Below are 27,843 nucleotides of genomic sequence, written 5' to 3'. Positions count from 1 at the left end.
AGCCCCGCGCTCTGCAGGCAGGTGAAGGCAGCCCGCTGAGGAGGAGGGGGAGGGGGGGGGGGGCGTGGGGTGATGTCCGAGACTGGGAGGTGGGGGGGGGGGGGAAATAGTGTGTGTGTGTGTGGGGAGGGGATGGGAGGGCAAGGTGGGAGGGGGGGGGGGGGGGAGGAAAAAACGGAGGTAGGAAGAGCTGCCAGAAATGTAGGCCAGAGCGAGCGGCGGTGATGATGGTGGTGGAGAAGGAGGAGGAGGAGGAGGAGGAGGAGGAGGTGGAGGCGTTTCCATGGAAACAGTGTTCACAGCAGTCGGTGACATCATCGGTACGGTGGAGAGTGGCCCGGGAAGATCAGGGTGGGGACGATAAGTAGTTGGTGGTGGATGGGGGGTTGGTGGGGGGGGCTGGGGGGGTGTTGGGGGGGGGGGGGGGGGGTGTTGGGGAGGAGGGTGAGGGAGGGGCTGTCACGGAAATGTGTCTCGATTGGCCGGGCCCCTACACGCGGTTCTCTCCGCCCACCCGAGTCCTCCGCATCCTGGGGTTGGGACAAAGGGAGAGAAGAGCTCCACATTAACAGCAGCTGGGGGGAGGCGGGGGTTGGGGGGGGGGGGGGGGGCGCTGCCGGCTTCACAACACACACAGGCCGGATCGACGCAGACGTTTTGGGACGTCCACGGGTTCTGATCCGACCGGAGCGTCGTCAACCGTATGCAAAGCACACAGAACCTAGGTGTTGTGTTCGTGCCCTAGATAGCTTCGTCAGGACACTAAGAGACCAACGGTTTCGGATCCCCCCCACCCCCCCCCCGCTTACCTTCTGTTCTGAGAGTCCATGTGTTCGAGCAGGGCCTCCTGGGAGACCCGGAAGTCGCCCAGGGGAGACTGGTAGCGGCCGTCGAAGGAGCCCTCCCTGCCCAGGTAGTCGGCAGCCAGGGGGACGGGGGACTGGGGCAGCGGGGAGGGGGCGCTGGAGGAGGCCGCCGCTGGCGTGGAGCCCGCTTCCACCAGGTGCTCCACCACCTCCGCCGCCGCCGCCGGCACCGGGGAGGCACCCGGCGCCGGGAAGGGCGAGTGGGCGTCTCCGTTTTCATCCTTAAAGACAGAGAGAGACAGAGAGACACAGAGAGACAGACACAGAGAGACAGAGACAGAGAGAGACAGACAGACAGAGAGAGACAGAGAGAGAAACAGAGACAGAGACACAGAGACAGACAGAGAGAGAGAAAGAGACAGACAGAGAGAGACAGAGACAGAAGAGACAGAGAGAGACATGCACACGGAATGAGGTCATTTCCAGGTGTTTGTATAGTGCTTGAGCATCAGAATGCATCATGGGAATTTTTTCCATACTAAGAGGAGTCGAGAGTTGTAGCACTGCAGGATCCTCAATCACGATAAATGTGGTGTAATCTGGGCTAATGAAAACGTTGTTTTGCCACGTCTCGCGCGAGAAGCGCTGCGGCACTTTCAAAGACACAATAATGTATCCACGCAATGATAATTAATCTCTAATAAAATTATTATTACTAACCAACACAAAAACGGAGGTCATTGCGATGTGACGTCGTGATGACGCAGCCCTATTATTAGCCCTGAGGCTTTCTCCAGACGACTCACCCTGTTACGGACGATGTCAATGTGGACCAGCAGAGAAGCCAGCTCCAGATCCTCATTGTAGCTGTTCTTCAGCGGGACCGATCGATAACCTAGCACAACAAACACATTCGGAAAGTTGTGTCAACAATGGTAATTATAATGCACTCACTCACTCACTCACACACACACAACCCCCCCCTGCCTTTGGGTCCCATAGAGTAATGAGAGTTACCGGTCTTGAGGCTTTTAATGTGGAAGGTAGCCTGCGCCAGGAAGTTGAGGTCGTTGAACATGTCCATCTCGTTGACCACAAAGCGCAGGAAGGCGAAGGCGGAGTTGCAGATGGTGAACTGGAAGGCTTTGCGCGGCCACGTGGGGTTCAGTCCATTGTCAGCTGGGAGCCAATGGGGGGGGGGGGGAGAGGAAAGACCAACATCATTGGTTTACATTCATACTCGGATCAGACCAGACCAATCACTCTCATTAAAGCACAGCAGCCAAACGTGTTGCCCAAGCATAAAAATGGGACAAACCACAGTTGTGTAGTTACACTTCTGGTTTGGACCCAAACCACATATTAAAACATGATGAACGCCGTGCAATGCATCAGACTGCTTCCGCCGGCAACACGGAGCAGCAGAACGCACGCATGCAGCGCCCTGCGTGCACAGCTTCCTGTTTTGCTCAGGCTCAACAGGAAATGACTTGGGCTGAGCATGCCCTCTTCTCCACTCCCCTCTGTGCTCTTTACTGGAGGCGGGATGGGGAGGGGGACGAGGGGGGGGGGGGGGGGGGGAGAGGGAGGTGAACGGTTAGGCCTCACCTGCCGACTCCGTCTTCAGCTTGGCGCTGTCGTACTCGGCGCCACAGACCTCGATCTCGATCAGCGGACACACGATGCCGCGCCCGTGCTTGGGGAGATGGCGGGCTCCCAGCACCTGGAAGCAGCCAACACACTCCTCAGTACAACAGTGGTGTCAATGACACTGTAGGGCCACGAACTAGCAGCTACCACTAGCGAGAGGCCATCTTGGTTCTACACGCGAGATTGGGGAGGAAAGACTGAGTGTGGATCGCCGCAAGGCGAGTGAGGCCCAGACCTCATTATGTGCTTCTGTCCGTCTCCAACCACCTATTTATCATCGTCCGTCGCCACCATGCTACCACAGCAGAGCCAGGAAAAAGAGCGTCCATCAAAAGTTGGCCGTCAACTTGACAACCACTACACAGCCAGCTGTGCAATGTTTTGACAAAGTCCAGACAGGTCCGGGGGGGGGGGGGGGGGGGGGGGAATAGGATCGTTTTCCTGGGCATGCAGTGAGCAAACTATTTTACATCAATCGTGTTTTTTGACTTGAATTCTGGTACAAGCGGCAAAACTATAAACACTAACTGTTGTAGTTGTAAACTGCCTCCAATACCACTTCTTGATAAGATCTGAATTACAGCACATTCCCAGCTTGTTCCACACACAGCAAATATTGAGACAGAATGGCATTTCTGGTGGCGTTTCTGCCCAATGAAGCCCAATAAGACATCGACGTGGCTCGGGTCAGCACTCTCCCTCTCCCACAGCCTTTGTTATTGTTAAATCTGTTACACCAGATATCAATATCTGTCCCATTAGCTGTTTTTGCAACCCTTTAATCAAACCAGTGTCACTACCCCATCCGCTGAGCTGCCCATTCCACCGTGAACAAATATTCACGTAGTAAAGGCCCATGGATGTAGAAGCGCAATGGTGTTTGTGCTGTAAAGCCGGCATGGAATAAACGTGCCACCTCCTTGAGAACTTTGTGAATTATTTGAGAACACAACATCATACGTCAGCGCATCCTACATTATGCAAGCTTGTGCCATTAAGGGTACCACATTGTTCAGACCTATGGCTGTGCCGGAACTTCACCGGTAATGTAACATCGTCTTAAATGGGGAAATTGGTTACACACACACACACACACACACACACACACACACACACACACACACACACACACACACACACACACACACACACACACACACACACACACACACACACACACACACACACAATGACGGCTCAGGCTGCATGTGCGAAGGGTGCTGCTCTCTCTCTCTCTCTCTCTCTCTGTCTCTCTCTCTCTCTCACCTCGATCTCCAGAGTGACGGCCTCCAGGCCCCGCAGTGTGTGGCGGTCAAAGGGGTCGAAGGTATCGTCCCTCATGACGGGGGGCTGCAGGACGTACCCGCTGCGGCCGTTCAGCATGAACAGGGCCTGGTTCATCTGCATGGGCTTGTCTGGACGCAGGAGAGGGGACCGTGCGAGGGAGAAAGACCATTTGCAGGATGAATAAACGTTCGGCATAAAGCGCTGGTGGCGTTCTTCCTCACTCCCCGACCTCAAATAGTAGGTGAGAGGAGCTCGAATGAGCAGGGACAGATCCTGTCGCAAACTCTATCGGCACACGTATGGAGGAAAAAAGGAAACTACGGCTATTGGTGTCCTCAAGCTGGGTGGTGACGTCGTTCCGTCTCCCGGGGAACCTGCTTGTCAAAATCCCCCAGCTTAAGGCCATTGATAGCTTGTTACTGGTCTTTCTTTTCCGTTTATAGTCCTAGCCTAGTCCACCAATACAAAGTTATGAATAGCAAGCGTATGAAGGTGATAATGCATCGCTAGTCTATTACTCAAACATGCCTAATAGCCTGATTTTGATTTGTTATTGGGATTGATTATGTATGAATGTAAAAAATTGATTTGCAGATAATTGCTTCCACCCTGTGGCAGCAGAGAGCATAGCAGCTGACGGCGCACTGGAAACAGACACTTGATTATTTAACGAAGGCTGAACCGTAAGCCATGATGTTTTAGGGAGAGGCTTCAACTCTTAAAACAGTTATATCGCCCCCACCCTACTGCGGATCAATGGCGATTACATGAGATGAATGCGCCGCAATAAGCCTCGATTTTCTGTCTCTCTTGTGACAGACTAGCCTCGAATAAAAGCTTCCTCTAACTGGACTAAACCGTTAACCCTAAAGCACCTGCTAACTGGACGAATATGCAAACCTTAGTGCACCAGCTAACTGGACTCAACGTAAACCGCAGCGTACCAGCTAACTGGCCTGAACGTTCACCAAAAATACACCAGCTAACTGGACTAAATGTAAATCGGTAGTCTACCAGCTAACTGAACATTAACCGTAGTGTACCAGTAACTGAACTTGAACTGTAGTGAACCAGCTAACTGGACTGAACATTAACCGTAGTGAACCAGCTAACTGGACTGAACCGGGGCCTACCTGCGGTCTGGAAGTTGAGGGCGACCAGCTGAGAGCCGCAGAGCCACATGGGCAGGGGGTCGTAGTTGGAGGAGTCCAGGCGCTGGCCGCGGGGGTAGATCCGGGACAGCTGCAGGCGGTTGTACTGCAGGAACTTCTTGCCCTTGATCTTGTTGACGTACTTCTCCGCCTTGGTCTCGGGGAAGGACGACATGTCCCGGAAGCAGGCTCTTTCCGTACCGATCTCTGAGGAACGGGAAGGGTGTGGAAGAGGTATGCATCAGCATCAGCAGCTTCCATCTTAATTCCAATGTACTGTGACTTCACTGCTCGTGCGGTGCACTCCCTCTCTCCACTCCAGGTGACTGCTGCTTACTCTCTTCGTCGAACGGCACGGGTCTACAGTAGACGACCAGGTCAGAGAGTTCCAGTGCGATCTTCTTCCTCCTCTCCATCATCTTGCCCTCCTCCAGCTGAGGAAAGACATGTTGTTGGACAAATTGTGACGACAATACCTACAGACACCCACATGCGACTCCTGCTTCACCCTCAACCGACGTACAGACAGATGAGTATCCCCATTATTGAAGGAAGGACAGCAGCCAGAGAGATGATGATGGTGTCGTTGCGACCCAATACTGCAGTGGTGCTCAACATTGTTGGTCCCCTGATACGCTTATAGGGTCGCAGGAGAATGCTGACACAAGCTAGAGATATTAGATGATCCATTTTCTTTGTTTTCAGGACTCATAGATGTCCTGTACAAACAAACCGACAGCTATTGATTCAGAATAAATTCACCAAGACGTTGATATTAACGGCAGATGGTGATTGGGTTAAAACGATTTGTGCAGCAGCATTTGCACAAAAGTTAAAGTCACAAACATTTTCAGAGCTAGAAATGGGGCCCAGGGCCAAAAAGGGCTGGGAACCACTGCCATATGGGTTCACAAGTCACCACAGGTGGGACAAATTGGAAATTCCCAACCACTCTTGTCCATTTGCAAGCCAATAGCACCCGCCTTGCTCAGACATTATATGGACTGCTCCGTTGTCTGTAATGTGTGTGTGACATGCTGGGGCCACCATTCTGTTCATAATAATGAAACTCAAAATCTATGCATTTAGTATTTTAGTCCAAGGACATCAACACATGCATGTAAAGTACCCGAAGAACATAAACCTAGGCATTGGGAACCACAGTGGTGTTCTGTGGTGGTTCAAGGCCCATCTTCTCCTCCTCACCTTGGCCTCGGAGGTCATGGTGACCTCCCGGATCTTGGCCACCCACTCCTTGAGCTCCTCTGGGCTGCTGGCAGCAATGTCCACCACCAGGCCAGCCCGGGGGGACGAGGCCGGCACCAGGGAGAACACATGGGGCCGGGAGCCCTTACCCTCCTGCCGCACCACTACAGAGAGAGAGAGACACAGAGAGACAGGAAGAGTGAGTGAGTGAGTAACAGTGAGAGAGAGAGACAGACAGATTAACAGAGTGAGAGAGAGAGAGAGAGAGAGAGAGAGAGAGAGAGAGAGAGAGAGAGAGAGAGAGAGAGAGAGAGAGAGAGAGAGAGAGAGAGAGAGAGAGAGAGAGAGAGAGAGAGAGACAGAGAGAGGCACGTTAGACACCGGCTGTATGAGACACTGACTTTCTCATGCACTACAGCAACGCGGACACTAGATGGAGCCAGCGAGCGGCGTGTGGGGCCGGGACGTGACTGGGTATAGGATTACAGCCAGGACCCACAGTGGTGCTACAGTGAGGGCTGTGCCGGCAGTAATGGTCATTTATTGACCGGATTACACAATGCATTGCAGACCAAGAGTCTGAGGGAGGCGATGAAACACAGACAGCGAACCGCTTGTGGTATAGGATGGAAATGGAGAGGCGATCCGCCCGATAGGAACGAGAATAAGAAAATATGCTTTGGGATTTTCTCAAATTGGGGCAGAGATGTGTGTGTACATGTGCATGTGAGCAAGAGAGGCACAGATACAGAGAGAGAGAGACAGAGCGAGATACAGAGAGAGACACAGGGGCTGCCCTCTGGCAAGGTGACCGTATGCTACGCAGCCCTGCAGCATGGCACAGAGCCGCACAGGAAGGGGCGGGGCCTCACTCACCGATCTGACAGGAAGACACGTCCACACTTCCTCTCAGCAGATCTCCCAGAGGGCTGTTCTCCGTCATCTCCTGTAGGCCCATAGAGAGAGAAGTGCAATGCAACGTTAGAGACCACCTTCCCAAACGTTCCCCTCTGAAGTAGCCATCACACAGGAGATGACTCTGTTATGGGTTTTCATCAAACTTAATTGTTGAACCAATTAAACACGTTTGCACGTGTGTGTGTGTGTGTGTGTGTGTGTGTGTGTGTGTTTGCACGTGTGTGTGTGTGTGTATGTGTATGTGTGTGTGTGTGTGTGTGTGCGCACCCCCCGGTCGGGCTCGGCTGCCGATGGGCTGATCTCCTCCACGTAGTTGGCGGGGAACCACAGCTGCTTCTTCCCCCCACAGTCGCCCTTCCACCTGAGGGACACAGACAGGATAGGGGCCCGGTTGGTTGCTAGGTGTTGCTTTGTCCCACAAACACAAACTCGGCCAGCAGTAGTACACGATAGAAAAATTAGAAAAGAAGGTTGAAAATAAACCCTGTGAAGACTGGCCACTGTAAAAGAAATCCCCTTCAGAAGCGTCATCCTCTCACACTAATGACACACTAATCTCCGTAAAGAAACAGGAAACAAGGAGTAAGTCCGCCCCTTCAGTTTTTGGTTTCTGAACCAGGCCCGTGCAGTTGGCCCCACAGAAGTTCTGCTGTAACAAGGTAGGACTGCTGGAGATGATGTATTGGGGAACTGGTTTCGGTTTTGAATACGCGGTGCTGACTGCTTTTAATTAAATTCAGATTTAATTGAATTGAATCCAACACAATGGTTATTGGTCAGCATGGGTCAGCAAATCTCTGATTGGATAGCACGGCTGTCACTCACCAGCCTCCCTCCTGTTTGTCCACATTGGAGATGGTGGCGTTCTTTATGAAGGAGAGCTCGTCATCTCTCTGGGCCTTGTACTCATACATGGCCCTCACAGTGCACTGTGGAGGGACAGAGGAAACAAGGCGGAGAGTCAGCGCACAGACACCAATTTAAGATTGCAGTATTTCAATATAATAGCCCGATGTTTATCTGTTGTGTCGCATACATTTTGAAATGTATCTTTTTCCAAAGATAATCTTTGCCATGTGAAAGAAGGTTCAATTAAAGTGTGTTTGAATTTGTGTTCGTTCAAAAAGTATGTGATGAAGGGCTGAAAGCTGAAAGTTCAAAACTCAAAAAGGAGGAATAAATAACAATAATATAACGAAAATAAAATAAAAACATTGTTATCGGTCCAAAATGTAACTTTCTGCGTATCCTTAAATATTTGGTGAGGTCCCTGTGGTTTGTGTTTCCCAATCTGAGAACATTGCCTCGTCATCTCTGTTGGCCCGGTGATAGCCTCCATAACACAGGCGGTAGGTGGGTGAGTTGATGATGCACTCTTAAGTATACAACCAGGGGATGTACTCAGACTTTACAAGGCGTGGCGACCATTATTTACCTACTTTGAGCCAGAATTTCCGAGAGAGACTTGGAAACATAAACCTCTAAGTAACTTAGTAACTAAATGTTACACTGTAACCAAACTATGCAACAACCTTTCATGTTTGCTCTTATTATTATTATGTTATATTTATCGTCTGGAGCATTATTTTGTATTGAAGTCAGTATTGTAACAACATTTGTTATATTTTTAGTGTCTTTTTTGTCTGACATCAACAATTGTATGTTCTGAAAAACAAACAATGAAAACACCTTAATAACACACACACACACACACACACACACACACACACACACACACACACACACACACACACACACACACACACACACACACACACACACACACACACACACACACACACACACACACACACACACACACACACACACACACACAAGATTGGGGTCTAAATATTGTGAGCCGGTATTCGGTCAGGAAACACGAGAGATAGCCAGAGGTGTGACCTTACCACCAGAGAGCTGAGGAGGTGGCATCCTGTTCTACACACACACACACACACACACACACCTTAAATGTGGGCATCTGATTGGCTTCCACGTAGAAGCCTGGGTTCCTCCCCTCATACAGGGACCCGTAGTCTGGCTCCTGATAGGACAAGAGACACACGTTGGGTTACAATGAGGGGTGGACGTTCGGCCATGGTACATCCTCCGGACGACACGCAAATCACACAACAAGTACACAGATCAAGAAAACGTCTCTGTATGGTCATGGCCTATTAAAGTGCAGCCTACAGAATGTTCCGTGTGTGTGTTTGCGTGTGCGTGTTTCTCACAGCGGTGCCTATCTTCTCCAGTGTGTCCTCGTTGATGGGGTAGCGTAGCTTCATCTTGCGGTACAGCGGGTGCTTCTCGTAGTAGCTGATGAGGTCCACCAGGTTGTCGAACTCCGATGTGCCCAGCACCACGATCTGGCCCTCCTGCTGCACGCGGCAGTGCTTGATCTTCCCCTCCGCCCTGAGAATGGCACACAGACCGGATTAATCAATCATCATCATCACCATCATCATGATCATCACCAACACCATAATCATCTCGCAGCCGATGGTACCGCAGGGGTCACTGCGGAAGAACATATTTCTAAACAATATGAGTGTCTAAACATCAGCAACGAGATGGATTCAAAGCAGCTTTTGGGTAGTGGGGGGATTCATGTATATTACATACATTTTCGGTTTGATGCCAAGCAGAATATTTGGACATAAGATCGGTTTGCTCATAAATCCTGACTGAAAACCTTTTGTGTAAAAAGGTTTTAAGCTCTATAGCTCAGGAAAAATAATTACCAGACCCACAGAGTGTTAATTGTAATAGGGCTTGTAAACCTGGATGTAACATCGCAATGAATGTTATTGGTAGGAATGGTATTTTGGGAGTTCTTTAACAATTAATCATGACATTTATTTATTTTTAATGGGGAGACATTGTTGTGTTTGAAACACAGCGTTTCACATGTGAGACACAGCAAAACAACGGTTTGATTAGACTAGGTTACGGACTCAGTGTTGGGGAGTAACGGAATACATGTACCAGCGTTACGTATTCAGAATACATATTATAAGTAACTGTAATCCGTTACAGTTAGAAATTTAAATAGTAGCTATTTAGAATACAGTTACATTGTTGAAATCAATGGATCACATGACGATACTTCTCTGTTTCACAAGTTTATTCACTCTCTTGCTTACACATGCTTACACACCAACAGCGTTTAGTGTGCACTAAACGAGTTTGGTCCCTTGGTTCGGTACATTTGCGTTGGTGTGAATGCAACCACAAACCACCTCACTTTGGTGAGCACCAAATCAGCCGATTTGAACCAAGTCAGGTTCGCTTCCAAACGAACCCTGGTGCGGTTCGCCGGAGATGTGAAAGCGAACGCACCTCGGTCCAATCCGGTTCTAAAAAGCATACGCCTCTTTGGATGTAACAGGCCCACGCTCAGCCGCGCACATTATGGGAATTATTGTTTGAGTAGCGGTAACTCCTAGATTGGCAGCACATTGTCGGACCGTCGGGTGAAAATAAGTCGTGGCTCGTGGATATTTGGGCAGACGCCCACATTAAACTTATGCTGGAAAACACACATAAAAATGCCTATGCATTTAACACATTCTGCATCAAGATGAGGGAGAAGGAGTTGGACCGGTCCGCAGATCAATGTGTATCACGCTGGATATCCATGATTGTTTACTTTCACCGGCGCTTTCCCCCCCTTTTTTTAAATTTAACACTTTACCCCGCCCCAGACCTTTTTGTCCAATGATTGATCTTTGCACACATGTGGGTTTGTTGTCAAATTCTGGGACTGAAAATTGCAATGTGAAAAGCAACCGCACCAAACCAAAAAAGAAACATTGTATTTTGGTCCAGACCAAAGAGAGCGAACTAAGGACTTTCCTGGTGTGAATACGCCCAATACTCTCTCTAACTCTCTAGAGTGAGAGATAAGTGAGAGATAATTTGCTGTAGAGTTCCTCTACAGCAAATTATACAATCTAGTGCACTTTCAGGGAGACTTGGGCCTAACACATTCAGCCAGGTGGAACAGAAGAACACACCAGAACAGGCCTGTTTAGTAAGCAGGATTTGATGCCGCATTCCTAAAATGCAATTCAATGAGGAAGTAATCCAAGTATTCAGAATACAATACTCAGATTGCGCAATGTTACAGAATATGTTGCAAATTACATTGTTGGGCATGTATTCTGTATTCTGTAACTGGATACATTTTAAAAGTATCCTTCCCAACACTGGTTACGGTATATTTACATTGCTTTTTCATCACAAAATGGCAGAGGATAGCCAACAGAAAATCCCATGATGCATTCAAGCCCTATGGCTTCTTAGGAGATGTTTCAGAAGGCCGGGAACGCCTCGACGGAATTACCTAAAGGAGATGGCGAAGGAATTGGGCTCTGTCCGCTTGCGGACCAGGAAGGCGCCGTCACGTGGAACCCTCATCAGCATGTTCTCTGCATGGCTCCTGGACAAGTTGGCATGATACCACCTGACACACACACACACACACACACACACACACACACACACACACACACACACACACACACACACACACACACACACACACACACACACACACACACACACACACACACACACACACACACACACAGGTTAAGTTCATACCCTATTTTTTCTCAACTATATTCCTAAATCCACTTTCAAAAAATGTGCACGAAGTTGATAAAAACCATAGAAGTGTAATCAAAATAGAACAATAAACACAATACTGGCAGACAGCAAATCACCAGTGAATTCAATGAAACGTCCGCCTTTGGGACACGAGCGCAGCATTTAATGATGTCATCTGTGTCAGTTGTGCAGGCTGCGTGGGGCGGGGACGGGCTGGGACGGGACGGGGGGGACTTACTCTTTGCTCTCGTGGGCGTTGGTCTGGGGAACTGGCTCGGTCAGCTTCATCTCAAACTCGTTGCAGCGCAGCGCCACCTGCTGGTAGTGCGTGATGAGCGCGAATAGCGTGTCGAACACCAGGTTGTCCGTCAGGTAGAACTTGGGGCTGCCCGCCTCCTGCCGGGAGTGGATCCGGCAGTGCTGGACACGCCCGGAGCGCCTGGAGCGGGACGGGGGGAAGACGGGCAGCATGTTCACCCAAACAGGATTGATTCAATGTCGCTCCATCCATCCACTCACTCTTTAGGTCATATTTGGTGGTTTAATGGTTTTGATCCGATTCCACTTACAGTGAATAATTGTATCGGATGCATGTCTTAAGGGAGCAGGGAGTGCCCCAGTGAAGAACTTACGGCGTATGGCTATGAATCATTAATTGAAATATAACCACTGAAATATAACCAGGGAGGAATGTCAAACACCTCAACCATGAGACCACCCTATACCCTAAACTACCCACTAGACCACCCTATACCCTAAACTACCCACTAGACCACCCTATACCCTAAACTACCCACTAGACCACCCTATACCCTATACCACCCACTAGACCATCCTATACCCTAAACTACCCACTAGACCACCCTATACCACCCACTAGACCACCCTATACCCTAAACTACCCACTAGACTACCCTATACCCTAAACTACTGGCTAGACTACCCCATACCCTAAACTACCCACTAGACCTCTGTATACCCTAAACTACCCACTAGACTACCCAAGAATACTCACTAGACCAACCAATACCCTCAAGTCTAGGCCCTAGACTAGACTAGACTAGTCTAGGGCCTAGACTGCCAAATATGCTTCCTCATTCTGACTGATGCAGTTTCTACTCAGTTTCTACTCTACGTTTCTAGAACTGGAAAGGGCATCATATAGATTTGACCCCCTTAATATACTTCATGGTTAACCACATGTGCCTGATTGGAGGCTATACATGGAGGGTTTTACGTGTGGGACAAGATTGACACCTTAGGGTCAGACCCCTGACATACATACAGTATGTGTCGCAGGAGTGCTGACATAAGCTAAAGACAGGTCTCAGAGGTCCTGTTTATATGAACCGACTGACCGCATAATGATTCATAGCCACGGGCACATCACTTGTGTGTAGTAGAGCGAACGTAACTGGGACATTGATATTACTCAAAACTAATTTGAGTGGAAGCAGAAGTTGGGGTCGCAAATATTTTCAGAGAGAGCAATTGGGTCACGGCCCAGATGAGCTTTAAATGAACCCCTTTGATGCACCGATCCTTATTCCATTACTGCAGTACGGACTGTGAAGCACCCGTGTTGCCTGGCTCAGCTTTGGTGTAAAATCTACAACATACGTTTAGAGAAGAGCTCTTTGTGGAACAACAAAGACGTTTTTTTCTAACAAAGTATGAAATGTGGTAGAACATGTGCAACACAATTGTTCTGTCAACCCAGCGATTCAATTCTCCGGTCCCACAGAGCGATACCAGTGCCACTGAACGGGATGCGGGACACACCAGCGTCATGTTGTCCTGCAGTAGTACTACAGCGAAATCTATAAAAAATACTCACAATTAGATATTTGATCTGCGCTGTGCAGCCCAAGACACAATGCTTGCGGTCACAGAGACCAAAGCGTGACTAACACTGCATTCCATCAATGACTAAACCAGTCGCCATTGATCTCGCCCTTTGCACCCGGTTTGCATGTGTGAAACCACGCAGATCTAAACATGGGACCGTAGATCACTCTTTCAAAATCACAGATATGTAATGCTGGGCTCAATCATCCATCCACCATACAAAAACAAATAAAGTGCACAACCTCTTGTTTTGACGCTACAAACCAAGCATCACACCTGCCATCAGGGAGAGGGCCAAATCAAATAGATATGAGATTTGTTCTTTTAGCTGTTGGGTTATTAAACAAGCTGTAGGCCTATTGCACACACACTGTCAGGAAGACATCTACTGTATGTTATACGTTTTTTTGTTTTTTATGATGTGTATTGGCTGTGTTGACTACTGTTTGCAAACCAAACCGCCCCTCGGGGAGAATAAGGACCATCCTATCCTATCACTATACCACAATCAGCATTGGAAATCAAAAAAATTGAAAAGAAGAACCAGCAGAGCACCGCACCAGAAGGACAGCGTGTAGTCCCCCACGAAGGTCTCGCTCTCCCGGACCAGGAAGGATCCGTCTGGGGCCCCGGTCTCCAGGCAGTACTCGGACAGCAGCCTCTCGGCGATCTGCCGGCCATCCCGCCCAGCACCCAGCTTCCCGTGGAACCATTTCTCCGTCACGTGCTGGTCCATCCCGTTGGTCACCTGGGTGGGGGTGGGGGTGGGAGGGCACAGCCACGCGTTTGTACAACACAGACAGCCTGGATGTTTACCATGAGGGGCTTGCGTATTCAATAATGGGCATTCAATGAAGGGATATTGCTAGGGGTGCAGGGATATGGAAATGATTGGTCAATATGGATATTAATATGCGTATCTTACAACCTACATACAATTCAGATCAGATTATTATCGTTTGTAATCTAAATATTTTTGGGATTATGATAAAAAGTGGTTGTTTTTGGATATAAACACAGCGGCAATGTAATGGCACTAGAACAATTCCCTTCCCTGGATTTGTGGACTATACAACACACTTCACACACATGCGCCTCACCTCTCGGTGCTCCTCCTCATCTTCGTTGCCCTGGTTACTCGTGGTCTCCTCAGAGTAGTAGATCTTGGTGTTTGTCAGGACAAAGAAATGGGGGTACCACTCCTGTAGGGCCAAGTGAAAGAGATGGGGTGATCAAGAATCTCTTTTGATTCATCTCAGCGACGGTGGTTTATTTTAAGATGCGGTTGCAGAGTGACACAAAGACACAGCTGCACTCAAAAATGACATGCCAGCCATCTTCCCCCATTTCAACGACAGTATTAGAAACGGAAAAGGCAGCAGAGGACCAGAGCCTCTTACATGGTTGACCGGGTCCTCCAGGAACAGGATGCCGTTTTTGATGGAGTTGCTGATGTCGTTCTCCGAATACGGTGTTGACGTAGACACCTCCTCGTAGGCACAGCCCTCCGCCAGCTTCTTATGCTGTGGGGGAAGTAGTGAAAGAGAGAGGGGCGGTGTTAGACAGGAAGAACAGAAAAAACTAAACCATCTAACCACAACCTTCTTCTTCCTAAACAAATAAAAAGGTTGTGACACATTCACTTGCACCCACACGATAATCTTTATTTGTTTTTTTCAAGCATCCTCCTTTAGATAGCAGAGTGCGTACATTTTGTGGGTCACACACACACACACACACATCATCATCGACAATGTTTATGTAATGAGTTGGGTGATGATGACGATGATGAGGATTGACAAAGAAAGCCTCTCCCTCACCTTGATGAGGATCTTCCTCTTCAGCTGGTTGGGTGAGGGCAGGCCGTCGGCGGAGATGTCCACCGTCTTGGTCAGCAGCATGTCCCCGAACACTTTCTTGAAGTTGGTGGCCATGTTCCGCTGCTGCACGATGCTACAGTGGTCCTCGATGGACAGGATTATGGGATAGCTGCGGGGGGAGGAGACAGGGAGGGCATTGAGGCTCGAGGGTTGCGACAGCCCACAAGAGACACCAACACTTTTAAGGGCAGAGTCTGCATACGACCGAGAGGTCGGAACAATGGAGCGTCTGAGAAATGATATGGACCCGAAGTGAACTGACAGCTGTCTACTGAAAACATTGCTTTCGCCTCCATGTCGCGTTTCATAATATCAGAGAATATCCCAATCAGTTCAGCCGGGGCGTAATGAATGAATAAAGATCGTAGTTACTACTTTACAACCTCGTTGATGACCCACATTTAGGAAAACGTACTTCTAATTCAGCCTTGGGTGAAATCGAAGCGTAGTGTCTGTGTGCTTCCACCATTACTGAATGCATGCCATGCGCGCTCCCACGGCCAGGGATACGCTTCTTATAGGGGTAACTACATTCACCGGCTTGCTCTATCTTATGTGCCACCTTTTTAAATAAATCTCAGTTTCTCGTTTTCCAACGGCGACAACAACACGTATACCGTCTCCTTCTACTTCCGGCTCACGGCCCCGGGAAAAGATCTCGAGCATGTGCAGAACGCAAACTCCAAAACGATGCTGTGTACATGCAGGTAGAGACCAGACTATGAACGACTTATCTAGGTGTTCTTATCCGATTTAGCTTGTCCATTCATGTGCCGATTTTTGTGCGAAGTAGATGAGGTGTTTACATGCATTTTACAAGTCCTGTTGAGATCTTATTCGTTTAGTTACCCGATTATGACTCTGCATGTATACGTGCTGCATGTCTCATCCGGGGGACTTTAACAACTTCTTTTGCCGGTATATGGTCTACGCGTAGCCGAAGAAGTAAGGCCCTCTTAGAGCTTAGCAATGCCTCTCCCTTTTCTGCAGAGCAAATAATCTCTGATTGGTCGAGCGGGGATCAGGTGTTTTGTTTGGTTTTAGACGGTGGGGCACGGGAATAAGGCTAATGCTCCCGGCAACAAAAAATCGGATACACCATTTAATCGTTTTTTAGTGGCCCATTTACACATGGATGTATCGATCAAGATCTATCTAAAGCGGAAGGAGTCTCTGTAACAATGCACGTGTGTGTCCTTGGATTTTCTCGACAACTGTTCCTCCAAGCGACCTCACACTCTGCAGGACCTTAGAGAGGGTAGTCACCTGGACGAGGTTCTTGCAGCGATAGGACATGCTATCGTTCCGAACAGACACGTTTTGAACGGGCGCTGCACTAGTATCTTTAGTGGAGCGGACTTATACTGTCCCCTTGTGTACAGGTAAACACGACGTGGAAGTAGAAATGCAGACATCGTCGTGTCGCTTGGCAAAGGTACTGTGAATTCAGTTCCGCCTCTCCTCACTATCAACTTAGCTAATACTTTTTTTATATATATATTATTTTTAGATACATGTCTCAAAGGTACAGTGGTTGGGCTTGGTGCTCAAGGACTCCTGTAGACATTGGCATCTGTGGCTTCACCGATTGCTTTTATAAAACCGGAATGTTGACCACGAAATGCTCTCGAGATTTTACCGTAATGGCTCATCTTTCGATCTCAGAAAACACACAAGACAACAAAAGGAAAGTAAGAAACCCGTCTGGTGGAGTTCCCCGACACTTACTCAGAAGTGACAAAAGCGTGTTCTTTGATAGTGGCCAGCACGTCACTGAATTTGATTTTGGTGGTGAGGGTGTGACCGTGGTAGATGACAGGCATTCCCTCTGGCCCGTCCCAGCAATCCACTAAACACACACACACAAAACACAAACACACAGTCAGCAATATTGGATCAAAAAAATAATTTATAAAAACATGGTCCTTGACTCTAACAAGGGCAGGGGCCCAACAGTGTGATGATTATGTGTATGTAGTTAGAAGCAAGTAGAATGTATGCCATTCTATGCCATGTATGCCAGTCTAGTTACATCATATCGGATGTATTTACTCTCTTATGAAGTGACCTGGAACTGTTCCAATACTGGAAACCTGTCTTACAAGGGTTTGATTTATGACCATGCACCGTGCAATGGTGATCCCTTGCTTATTGTGTGCAGGTATGTTCACGTGCGAATCACTTTGAACTCAAACTAAAAATGACACAGAAGGAGGAAGAGCAATCCTGGGCGATGACACTGTTGACAAAGAGAGCGGGTGCGTAGGCGCGTGTCTTACGCTCAATGCAGCGGCAGCCCATTCGCAGGCAGCGCGAGTACGCCTCCAGGGATGACTCGCTCGAAAACTGGTCTCCCGTCAGGTAGCTAAAAATAAAACACATGGCCGGATCAGAGCGCACCTGAAGAGGCTTCCAGTCACAGCGCTGACGACAACTGCACACAAGGGCCAAGAGGCTGCATTGCCCACAGCTGCACACGGCACAAACACATGCAGACGGTCCCTTACCAAAGAGGGGGGGGGGCCATGTGACAAGGAGATTTTGTCGATTGAGTGTAAACACTCACCACTTCCTCGCTCAGTGGGTCCAATCGAAACCCCCTAATCAAAATCGCAACGTTTTAAATCCTTCTATGCCCCCGTGTATTGTTTTACAACTGGCACATAAAGTCGGCATTTGAACTCCCCTTTCACACACTTTCAATTGAAGGAAAAGGACCTGCTCCGGCATAATGGAATCCGGGTTCTTATTGTGTGTTAGAAAAAACACGGTTTTATCTGATGTGATTTCCCCCAGTGAAGTTCAAAAGGCCGGTTGCGGGTGGAGGTTACTCCATCATGGGGATGATGCCATACACACAGTGAGGTCGGGACCCCACTTTTAAAGTCAAGGTAAATCGTCTTTAAGGAGTAGGTTGGGGAGAGGAGGAGAGCAGGTAGGCGGCGGGCCCCGGGCCTTACGTGTTGTGCGAGGAGGAGATCCAGTAGTGGGACAGGGGGTTGTTCATGTCATCGGGACAGACCGTGTCCAGGGAGGCATCCCATATGGTGTTCTCTTTGGAGAACAGGTAGGTCAGGAACTGTAGGCACACACGCACACACACACACACACACACACACACACACACACACACACACACACACACACACACACACACACACACACACACACACACACACACACACACACACACACAGTGTTAACCGCTAGCAGTAGCAACCAGAGTTTGTACAGCTCTGGTATTATAATGAACCCCCACAGGTTTCATTTGAGGATGAACTGAACTTTGAACTGCTAAATTCCTCAGCCCTTTTTATTAGTAAGAGGCCAGGTGGAATAGCATAGCGCTGGTGAGGGGGCGGCAGAAGCCCGACTGTCAGACCACACGCCAACAGGCTTTATTTGCAAAAGAAAAAGCTTGCACATATTACAGCACAAAACGGGACAAAAATTTAAAAAAAAAAGGTCCACCCAGCCTGGAACCCGTTCGCACACACTTCCTGTTTTCTCATGTCAAATGAAAACATTAAAGCTTCTGGACCATGAAGAAGCCCACACAGAGTGCTTAGTGCCACGGCACAGACTCCGTGGGAGGATGCCACCTCAAACCAAGCCCCTTTCTCTCACACACACACACACACACACACACACACACACACACACACACACACACACACACACACACACACACACACACACACACACACACACACACACACACACACACACACACTTTCCAGTAGATCAGCAGCCCAGCTCAGTAAACCCCCTCAACACCCAGATAAGAAATGAAACATACAAAATGTTAATAGAAAGCCAGGAAGGTGGGAGAGGCGTACCTCGTCTTGATGGAAGTACGGCTGTTCCACCTCTCTCAGCGGGTCTTTCAGGTAGCCGAACATAAACTCCTGCACAACGTTGGTGTCTGTGGCCCAAAGCTCCTGCAGTTACGAGAAATACGAATGAATAAATAGCAACAACAACAACAACAGTGGCAATGGCCAAGACTGCCCTTCCAGTGACCAGTGATAGGCAGAACCAGTAAGGGTTCAGAGAGAGGCCTTTACCTTTTGAGTTTCCAGAAGGAAACCCTTGAAATCCTCCAGACTGATCCTCTGTTCCGGTCGGTCAATGACCCTACTACACGACAGAGTTCATTTGACAATAAGCAACACCTTCATAACATAACAGTTGGGTTTGCAGCATGCGCGTGTGTGCCTATGCGCGTGTGTGTGTGTGCACTCGCATGTGTGTTGGAACCTACCTCTGTATAAATGGAATGTCCATCTGAAAGAAAGGCAGGAAACAGCACATGGCCAGGGGTTTAATGTAAATCAATGAGACAATGATCTAGAACAGAATGTGCCCCACATGGGAAAGTGGCTCCAAGGCGCAATGTTGGTTGTGCTTAGTCATGGGGGATAAGATAGGAGGGGGGGGGGGGGGGGAAATGGGGTGCAGTGGGTCGGGGAGCACAATGAGGTCATCCACTTAATCTGACCCAAGCCTGCACCGACCTTTGTTGCAGATATGCGAACGCGTGTGAGTGTGTGTGCGTGCGAATGTGCCCCTAATGGCTCGGGCCAGACCAGATGGGTAGGTTTTAACGGCTCTGTATTGATCAGGCAGCCATTTGAGAGCAGACAAGATAAGGAGGGGAGGGAGGGGTGGTGGCAGAGTAGCCGATATAGGATACCAGAATACTGAAAGAGCCAGGGCTGGATTTCTCCTCTGCTCACAGAAACACTTTACATTGTGTGATGTCAAATTGAACGTACGTTTTTCTGGGCGTCAAACATGAGATTGCGATAGAGATGAGCGAACTGGCTGAAGGATACGTCGCCGTTCCGCAACTCCTGCGAGTCCTGCAGAGAGAGACAGAGACAGAGACAGAGAGTGACACACAGAGAGAGAGTAGGGAAAGAAGAACAGAAGACAGGGGGAGAGAGAGCTGTAAATGGTATCCAGCTGAATCCCCTGACGTACATCCAAAACAATATCTCCTTAAAAGGAGGAAGCAGGTTCAGAGCTGGGGTGCAGCCGGGCCGCGATGAAGGGAAGGAGCGTACCGGAAGCTTCTCTCGGAGGAACCTCATGTTGGGGACCCTGTAGTTGACTTGAACCAGCATGCTCTTCAGATCCTTACAGGATATCCTAAATCGCACACGCACGAACACAGAGTGTCAAACTCAAAAACATGATTATGTGCACGGTGAAAAACAGCCAACGTTGTCCAAGTTGCAAGATTTCCCGCAGCAACAGCCAGGACATAGTTTACAGAAAATTAAACATTGCACGTATACAACATTTCAAAAGCAAACACATGCATGTTGCTAAAAACCACTTTCTTCTCAGCCAGTGGGCGAGCGTTTTGACCTCCATTGTTACTGGTGAGCACAGAAATCTGGCAAGCGAGAGACAACACCGTGTACGGCCATACGACGATGGTTTAGAAAAATGTAGTCACTTCTCCCACAAACTCACACACACAAACATGTACGTGTATGTGTGTGTGTATGTGATGTGGGTCTTCCATCCTCTGCAGTCTTTTTCCTGCCGCAGGAAATGGTGCTGCAAGTGGCTGAGGGGCTTCTTCCCCCGCTACACCTCTCCAGCACAATTTCTGCTATACACAACGCCTGTGTGTGTGCCTACATGCGTGTGTGCGTGCGTGTTTGCGTGCCGAGGGTCGCTGCATTGCAAGCACTGTGCCCAACAAGTGCCACACACATGTGATACCATCTATAGAGACGTTATTGGATATCAAGCCACGGAGGCCAGCTTACTTGTCTTCTCTGTTGCGATCGACGGCGTAGAACTGTTTCCGTAACCACCTTAAATAAAAAAAGGAACAAATTATATTTACTTTTTCAAATTAACATTTGATCACTTGCATCACTATTTCAAACGTTAAAGTTGCCTTTACTTAAAAGTTGGAGCAGAGTTCAGTTTGCTTATTGCCAAAAAAATTGCCAAATGTATCTGGTTAATGTCATCATTGACCTGAAATCAATTTGTATCCAAAAAATCTAAAGAGGGCGGAGGTTCAATACACTGAGTGCATTTACAGCATTTACAGTGCGTATGCGGACTCCTCCGCCGGCAGGGCCAGCTCCTCCGGCTTGAGTCCACATACGACTGAGAGGTCGTAACAATGGAGCATCGGAGAAATGATATGGACCCGAAGTAAACTGACAGCTGTCTACTGAAAACATCTTTCTCAAATGCCGCCTGAGTTTGTTGTTGCTGGTAAAGAGGTCAGCCGGTGGCTGTATTACCACTAGTTGAAATGGGTACAGCGCCACCTATCGTACCGGGGCATGACATGTTTTGGCCAATGAATTGATTTACTCACTGCCATGTATAACGGGACAATTGCAGTTGTCCAATTACGGAGCATAGTCGAACTATGGCTTTAATCGTATTAAGCTGTGCATGTAAACGTACTGACTGCCTTGGCGTGAGAGTAATACGAAACCAGCCATTCAAAACAACCTTCTGGGAGGAAAATGTGCGATGATTTTAGGACTCCAAGGACTAGGGTAAGACATACACCCGTAAACATTCTCAGTGTTGCTGAGAACACGCGGAAGAGAGGTGAGTGCTGGCAATAGGCTTAGAGAGGGTTTACCTCTCAATCTGGAGCGGAGTGGGGGATTTCAGTGTGTCGGCAACCAGCCAGTTCAAGCCCTTCACCCACATAGTCATCTCCTCATCAGAGGTTGCTAGGACACAAGACAACATCAGTTGATTTGAGTTATTTTATGTGAAACATATTTAGAAAATTTATGAAATTAAATAACTGAAATAAAATCTCACAAATTATCTGGTCAGGCAATGGTAAGCGTTGCGTTTGCCGGTTTGATAAGAACTTTGAATGTAGTGCAACTAGGCTAATTCTATACAATTTCCAAAAAGTGTTCCCATGTAGACTTTTTGTTTCATGCTTAAAGAACAAAAGTACAGACAGTCCGCAAATGAGGATAAAATTATTTTATACCATTAAAATAATTAATTAATTTCACCAAATAAATTGTGTTTTAATATATAAATAAATAAGTGTTTTCCTCAACGTGTGCTGTGCAAATGCATGTGGCGCACCTGTGCGCTCTGCAAACAGGTGTATTATTGTGTGTGTGTGTGTGTGTGTGTGTGTGTGTGTGTGTGTGTGTGTGTGTGTACGTGCGCATGTGTGTGTGTACGTGCGCATGTGTGTGTGTGTGTACGTGCGCATGTGTGTGTACGTGTGTGTGTGTGTGTGTGTGTGTGTGTACGTGTGTGTGTGTGTGTGTGTGTGTGTGTGTGTGTGTGTGTGTGTGTGTGTGTGTGTGTGTGTGTGTGTGTGTGTGTGTGTGTGTGTGTGTGTACCTGCAAGGCTGAGGGCTTTGAGGCGGAACTCGGAGCCATGCAGGATGACGAAGCAGTGGGCCTGGTCAAGCCGTCCAGCAGAGTCCTCCACATAGCGCTCAAAGTCCCGAGACTTCTGCCCAGGGCGGACCTCCTTAATCTCCCTGATGTCAACTGGAGAGACGGACACACACATCTTAAAAACAGAGACTACAAACATTTAAAGCAGCGGACAGTTGATTTAAATGTTTGTGGTAGTATTTATTTTTAACGTTTATATGAAACAGGCCTCAAATACAAGCTGGGCTGGGCAAGTTCTGCCGGCATCAACATAATAAGAACAATAACACTTTATATAGAACTGCGCTACATCTTTCGACCACAGAGTTAAAAGATACAACCTCAAGCCACATGCGAGACTGAGTGGAACAGAAAGAAAAACGGGTCAGATACGACCAAGAATCAAGCCAAGGATTTGCCACAGATCAGAGAGGAATGGACTTCAGACGGCACTTTTATCCCATTAGCGGAATAAACAAAAACGAAATACTTGTAATAAACACGCGTCTTCAGACAAAACCGTATGTAGCCTAAATATTATCCATAAGCCAGAAAAATAAGAGAGAAAAGGTGCTGACTTGACTGTATAGTTAACGAATACATGAACTACTGGTATATTAGTGGTGGTTTAAAACTTTGTGAACAGCACAAAAAAGATACCTCTGTACACATGCAAAGGCATGCACTTTGTAGCGCTCCTGCCCTGCTTCCTGAACCACACATCCTGTCCTGTGCTCTGTAGTCTAGCTAAGAAGGGCTGCTCTCTTCTCGTGCCGCAGTTTATTTTTCACTTGCCAAGAAACACACACACACACACACACACACACACACACACACACACACACACACACACACACACACACACACACACACACACACACACACACACACACACACACACACACACACACACACACACACACACTAAAGATTGGGGTCTAAATATTGTGAGCCGGTATTCGGTCAGGAAACACGAGAGATAGCCAGAGGTGTGACCTTACCACCAGAGAGCTGAGGAGGTGGCATCCTGTTCTACACCCCCACGCTTCCTCCATGCCCTCCGCCCCCACAATCAACTCCGACCCTCCCATCATTAGCCGGTCCACCCTCTCCCTCCAACCGCTAACCGCTACTGATCAGTCCTGATCCCACAGGGTATTTAAATAGGACACCATGGAAAGTAAAATAGTTATGTTATGATAGTATATTGTAATGTTAACGTTAAGTATGGCAAATTTAGGATTTCTTGTTTTTTTGTTATTTAACTTGACCTCCCAAATCAAGCTTTACATTAATATCGCAAGTCTAATGGCAGATGATCTAAATTCTGGGTGAGTGAGGCACAGGGGTCTATCAGCATGCGATTGGCCAACATAAACTCTGTCAACTTTAAAAGAAACGAGTAGAGAAATAATTTCCCAGTGACTTGACATTTCAACCAATAATAATAATAATAATAAGAATAATAATAAGAAGAAGAATTTTCCCACTGTGCCTAATATAAAGCCTATAATGGCACACATGTGTTATAGTCACTGTTACACGCACATATAAATGAATATATAAAAAATAATTTAAAAAAAGGTATAGCCTATATTCAATCATGTTAGCTTTATTCATAACATTGTAAAGAATAATTACATTATTTTGACAAACATTGTACAATAGTACTTCAACAAAGGTATCCTTCTCCAGTGTGGTGCCAAACAGATAAACCTCTGTAACTTCTGTATGAAGTCTGTCATATATAGAAAACTGATGAAAACAACTGGTGATTCAACAAGCAACTGCCATCATTTACTTTATTAAGAAATAACTTGTTCTGGACCAATTATATTGATGTACACACACAATGTGTATTGTAATAGTTAGAAGTTGCACGTTTTTGTAATGAAGATGTAGAATGATGTACGTGATTGAATTTCAGATATAAACTGTTGGAAATCCCAGTCCGCTAAAAGGTAGGGTCATTCACTCAATAAGCAAGTCTATTGTAGAAAAAAAAAAAAAGACATTGATACCAAAATGAAAAGGCAGAATCTTATCACATGGATGTCCTGTCTCCATCCGACTGCATATCACAACTACCGGTAGTAAACTATTCAGTTTTAAGAGCAGCAGCAGTCCTGTACACTGCAATGACAAATGCCTGCATACTTTTCTGTCAACAGTTCAACCCTAAAGTGTCGCTGGTTGTTTGTTTGTTTACTAACTGGTTTAGTGAGTCCTATTGACTACAATTAAAAAATATTGTTTGTCTAGCTATCCTTGTTTTCTACACAGAAACATGTTTGCGGTCTCCCCTTGGTTTGTTAAACATACGTAATACATGGAATCAGATGTTCAACAAAAGAAATGATTCACAAAAACTCCAGGAGGCATTAAATACACTTCTCCAATGTATATTTAAATGATACATTTCCAAGAACTTCCGAAATCCATGACGGCCCTGGTTTAGTCTGTCTTGACATTTGAAAGATGAGGAATGACACATCACCTTGTGATCTACTGACCAATGTTATAGACCAGCTCAAATTTCTCGGAAGATAAGACAAAGCTTGATCAGGACCATGGTCATCAATACAAATAGCAATAGGTTATTTAGACGCCATCTGAAATGACCGCTGTAGACTCTGGGACAGCCGTTATCATGGGTCAAACAAAAAATGATGTTGATTGTATTAACATGAACATCGTGAACATCGTTAATGCCTAATTAGATCAAGAGGGCGAAAAATATGCACTGTATCCAGAAACAAACCAGAGGAGCGCAAAAGAAAATGAAGTAAAACGCCAAGCCAAACAAAACCCATCCAGTACCAATCAAACATCCACTTTCAACATGTTTTACACACATTTTGTATTAACCCAAGATACACAGGTCTTGAATATTCCTCCGCATCTCACTGATTACAGGGCAAACCCAGTGATCCCTGTTGTTCTCGTAAACAGTCAAACTACTCCACATATGTACATAAATGAGCGGTCCAGCCCCGTATCGCCTCTCCAGCCGTATCGAGTGTCTGACATGTGATCATATGCCCATAAAACCATGGCATAGAAGATGATACCAAGAGAGTCACACACACACACACACACACACACACACACACACACACACACACACACACACACACACACACACACACACACACACACACACACACACACACACACACACACACACACACACACACGGCTGCATCCAGAGCAAAGTGCAGCTGTGAAGCAGGCATCCTGCTACCCAGGAGGAGACAGACATATGACACACTGCATGATTACAACCGTAAACACTCATACGGGTGGTGTACTACTGTAACTAGGAGCATAAAGCCAAATGTAAATGTTGAACTGTAAAAAAGATCTACTCAGCCTTCGTGTTGTGATTTACCTCCAGAGATACTTATTAACACTTGAAGTGTTTTCTACAATACTTGAAACACTTACTGTGAAAGGGTTAGATAAAAAAGGGATATATTGTCAGAGTAAAGGCTATTGGTTGTTTAGTGAACAGTGGGTGACTGTTGTTATGCATTTCTTCAAATGATGGTTTCGTACAATGTATGCAGGTTATTATATTGTCAAATACATAACGGCCTTTGTGGTAAAACTCAGAATTCCTTTGTGGTGTGTACTTATCCACTTGACCCCTTCACATCGTCAGTGTTGTTTTATCGTCATGAATCTACATCAGTTTTGGCAGCGCTATCTTTAGACTGAAACCTTTGTTGTGGTGGGGTTGTGTTCGTGCGTTTTACTCACTCTCCCCTTCTATTTTATCTGTGCCCCTGGTCCAAACAATCGTCCGTGTCTCCAACTTGACTAGAAAAGTTCTTCTCTCCGGACGCTGAGACTTTTTGGAGTAGAAAAGTGTCAACACTGTCCCCAGTTCCAGGTCCCTGTAAAGGCTGTTGGTCTCCGCCTCATTCTCTGTCCACGGCACAGCACCGTTGGAGAAAAAGCCTGGTGTTCCAGCCATGGTCACTTCCCCTGTTTGTTATCCTTTTCCTTTCTGGACACTTTCCTCACTCCAGTCTCTGACCGAGATACCTATAGAGAAAAGACGGGGAAACGAATGAAATCACTGCTCCCACAGTCCCATACACCTTGTAGCCAGCACCCATAATTGAGGCAATAGTACAGAGTCCTGTCATGGTTTAATTAGTAGCCAAGAAAGTATAGTAGTACGAAAATCAATTCAACGGGTACAGAATACTGTATAATGTAGGGTGTGCATAAATATAAATATATATCTATATATATAGATATATATAATATAAATAATATGTTATACGTGTCCAATTCTATTTAGCAGGTGACGGAAACTAACATGACAGCTGCACCCAACAATAGACAACAAGTGTCGTGGGGGAGATTTACGAGGCGACTCGTTCCAAAGAACTTTCCTCCAGATCCACAGGTTTGACTCCTAATCCAGGAGACGTTTAATAGGATTGGGATTCATCGTACACTCCTGTTCCTACAACGAGATGGCCTATAATCTACTGGAATATATCCCAGTAGAGGCCAGTTACTCATAAAGTTTCACTTTTTAAGCCCCTTTGGTAAAACACGGCATGAACCGGGGACACCAGCGTCGGCGCACCAAAACAACATGGGACATACAACATGGGAAAGAGGGACCAGTCAGGACATTTTTTTCAGGGCGCACAGGAGTGGAGGACAGCGCTTGGTTCGCCCTGCTGTTAAGAAGCAATGGCTGATGTGTGCCTCTGACTAAATAGGTAGCAGCAGCGGTGCAACACACGTTATGTTCGCTCTTTCTTTCGGCGTACGCGTCGTCGGGTCCTACCGTGTGAAAAGGAAAATCAAGTGGAAGAACATGCGAGGAGCCGCACACCAGCAGGAGCTAAACGCGTCGCTCTCGCTCTCCCTCTCTAGCGCCGAAATCTCGGCGACAGCGCATCGCCGACGGCCCGTCTTCACCTCCCGCCTTCCCCTTAGTTATCCTGATTATATCATAGCGGCCTCCTGGAATGGTGTCGCCGTCCCAGCAGGAATGATCCCTTTTCCCCTTTGAGTCCCGCAACAGTAGTCCATAGAGAGAGAGCC

At 47.3% G+C, this 27,843-nt stretch overlaps 1 protein-coding gene across 1 annotated transcript; it reads right to left on the bottom strand.

The window, feature by feature from the left end:
* Positions 1–234: 234 nt before the first annotated feature.
* Positions 235–27,843, bottom strand: plcg1 (phospholipase C, gamma 1). The gene is made up of 33 exons (XM_084479224.1): positions 27,584–27,843; positions 26,533–26,820; positions 22,732–22,884; positions 21,995–22,088; positions 21,150–21,197; positions 20,433–20,517; positions 20,142–20,228; positions 19,628–19,650; positions 19,431–19,503; positions 19,203–19,304; positions 18,324–18,442; positions 17,643–17,728; positions 17,092–17,212; positions 15,304–15,472; positions 14,884–15,006; positions 14,584–14,685; positions 14,044–14,231; positions 11,874–12,074; positions 11,370–11,489; positions 9,256–9,436; positions 8,988–9,065; positions 7,844–7,947; positions 7,286–7,379; positions 6,977–7,046; positions 6,101–6,264; positions 5,232–5,328; positions 4,877–5,101; positions 3,723–3,871; positions 2,415–2,529; positions 1,824–1,985; positions 1,613–1,701; positions 810–1,087; positions 235–530 (listed from the first exon to the last, which is right to left on the bottom strand). Exons 2-33 carry the CDS (start codon positions 26,747–26,749, stop codon positions 491–493), a joined length of 3,957 nt encoding a protein of 1,318 aa, XP_084335350.1. The 5' UTR covers positions 26,750–26,820; positions 27,584–27,843; the 3' UTR covers positions 235–490.

This window comes from Micromesistius poutassou (genome assembly GCF_964030765.1).
Source record: "Micromesistius poutassou genome assembly, chromosome: 15".
NCBI lineage: Eukaryota > Metazoa > Chordata > Actinopteri > Gadiformes > Gadidae > Micromesistius > Micromesistius poutassou.
The sequence above is the reverse complement of the archived record's forward strand: the minus strand, read 5'-3'. Positions and strand labels throughout refer to the sequence as shown.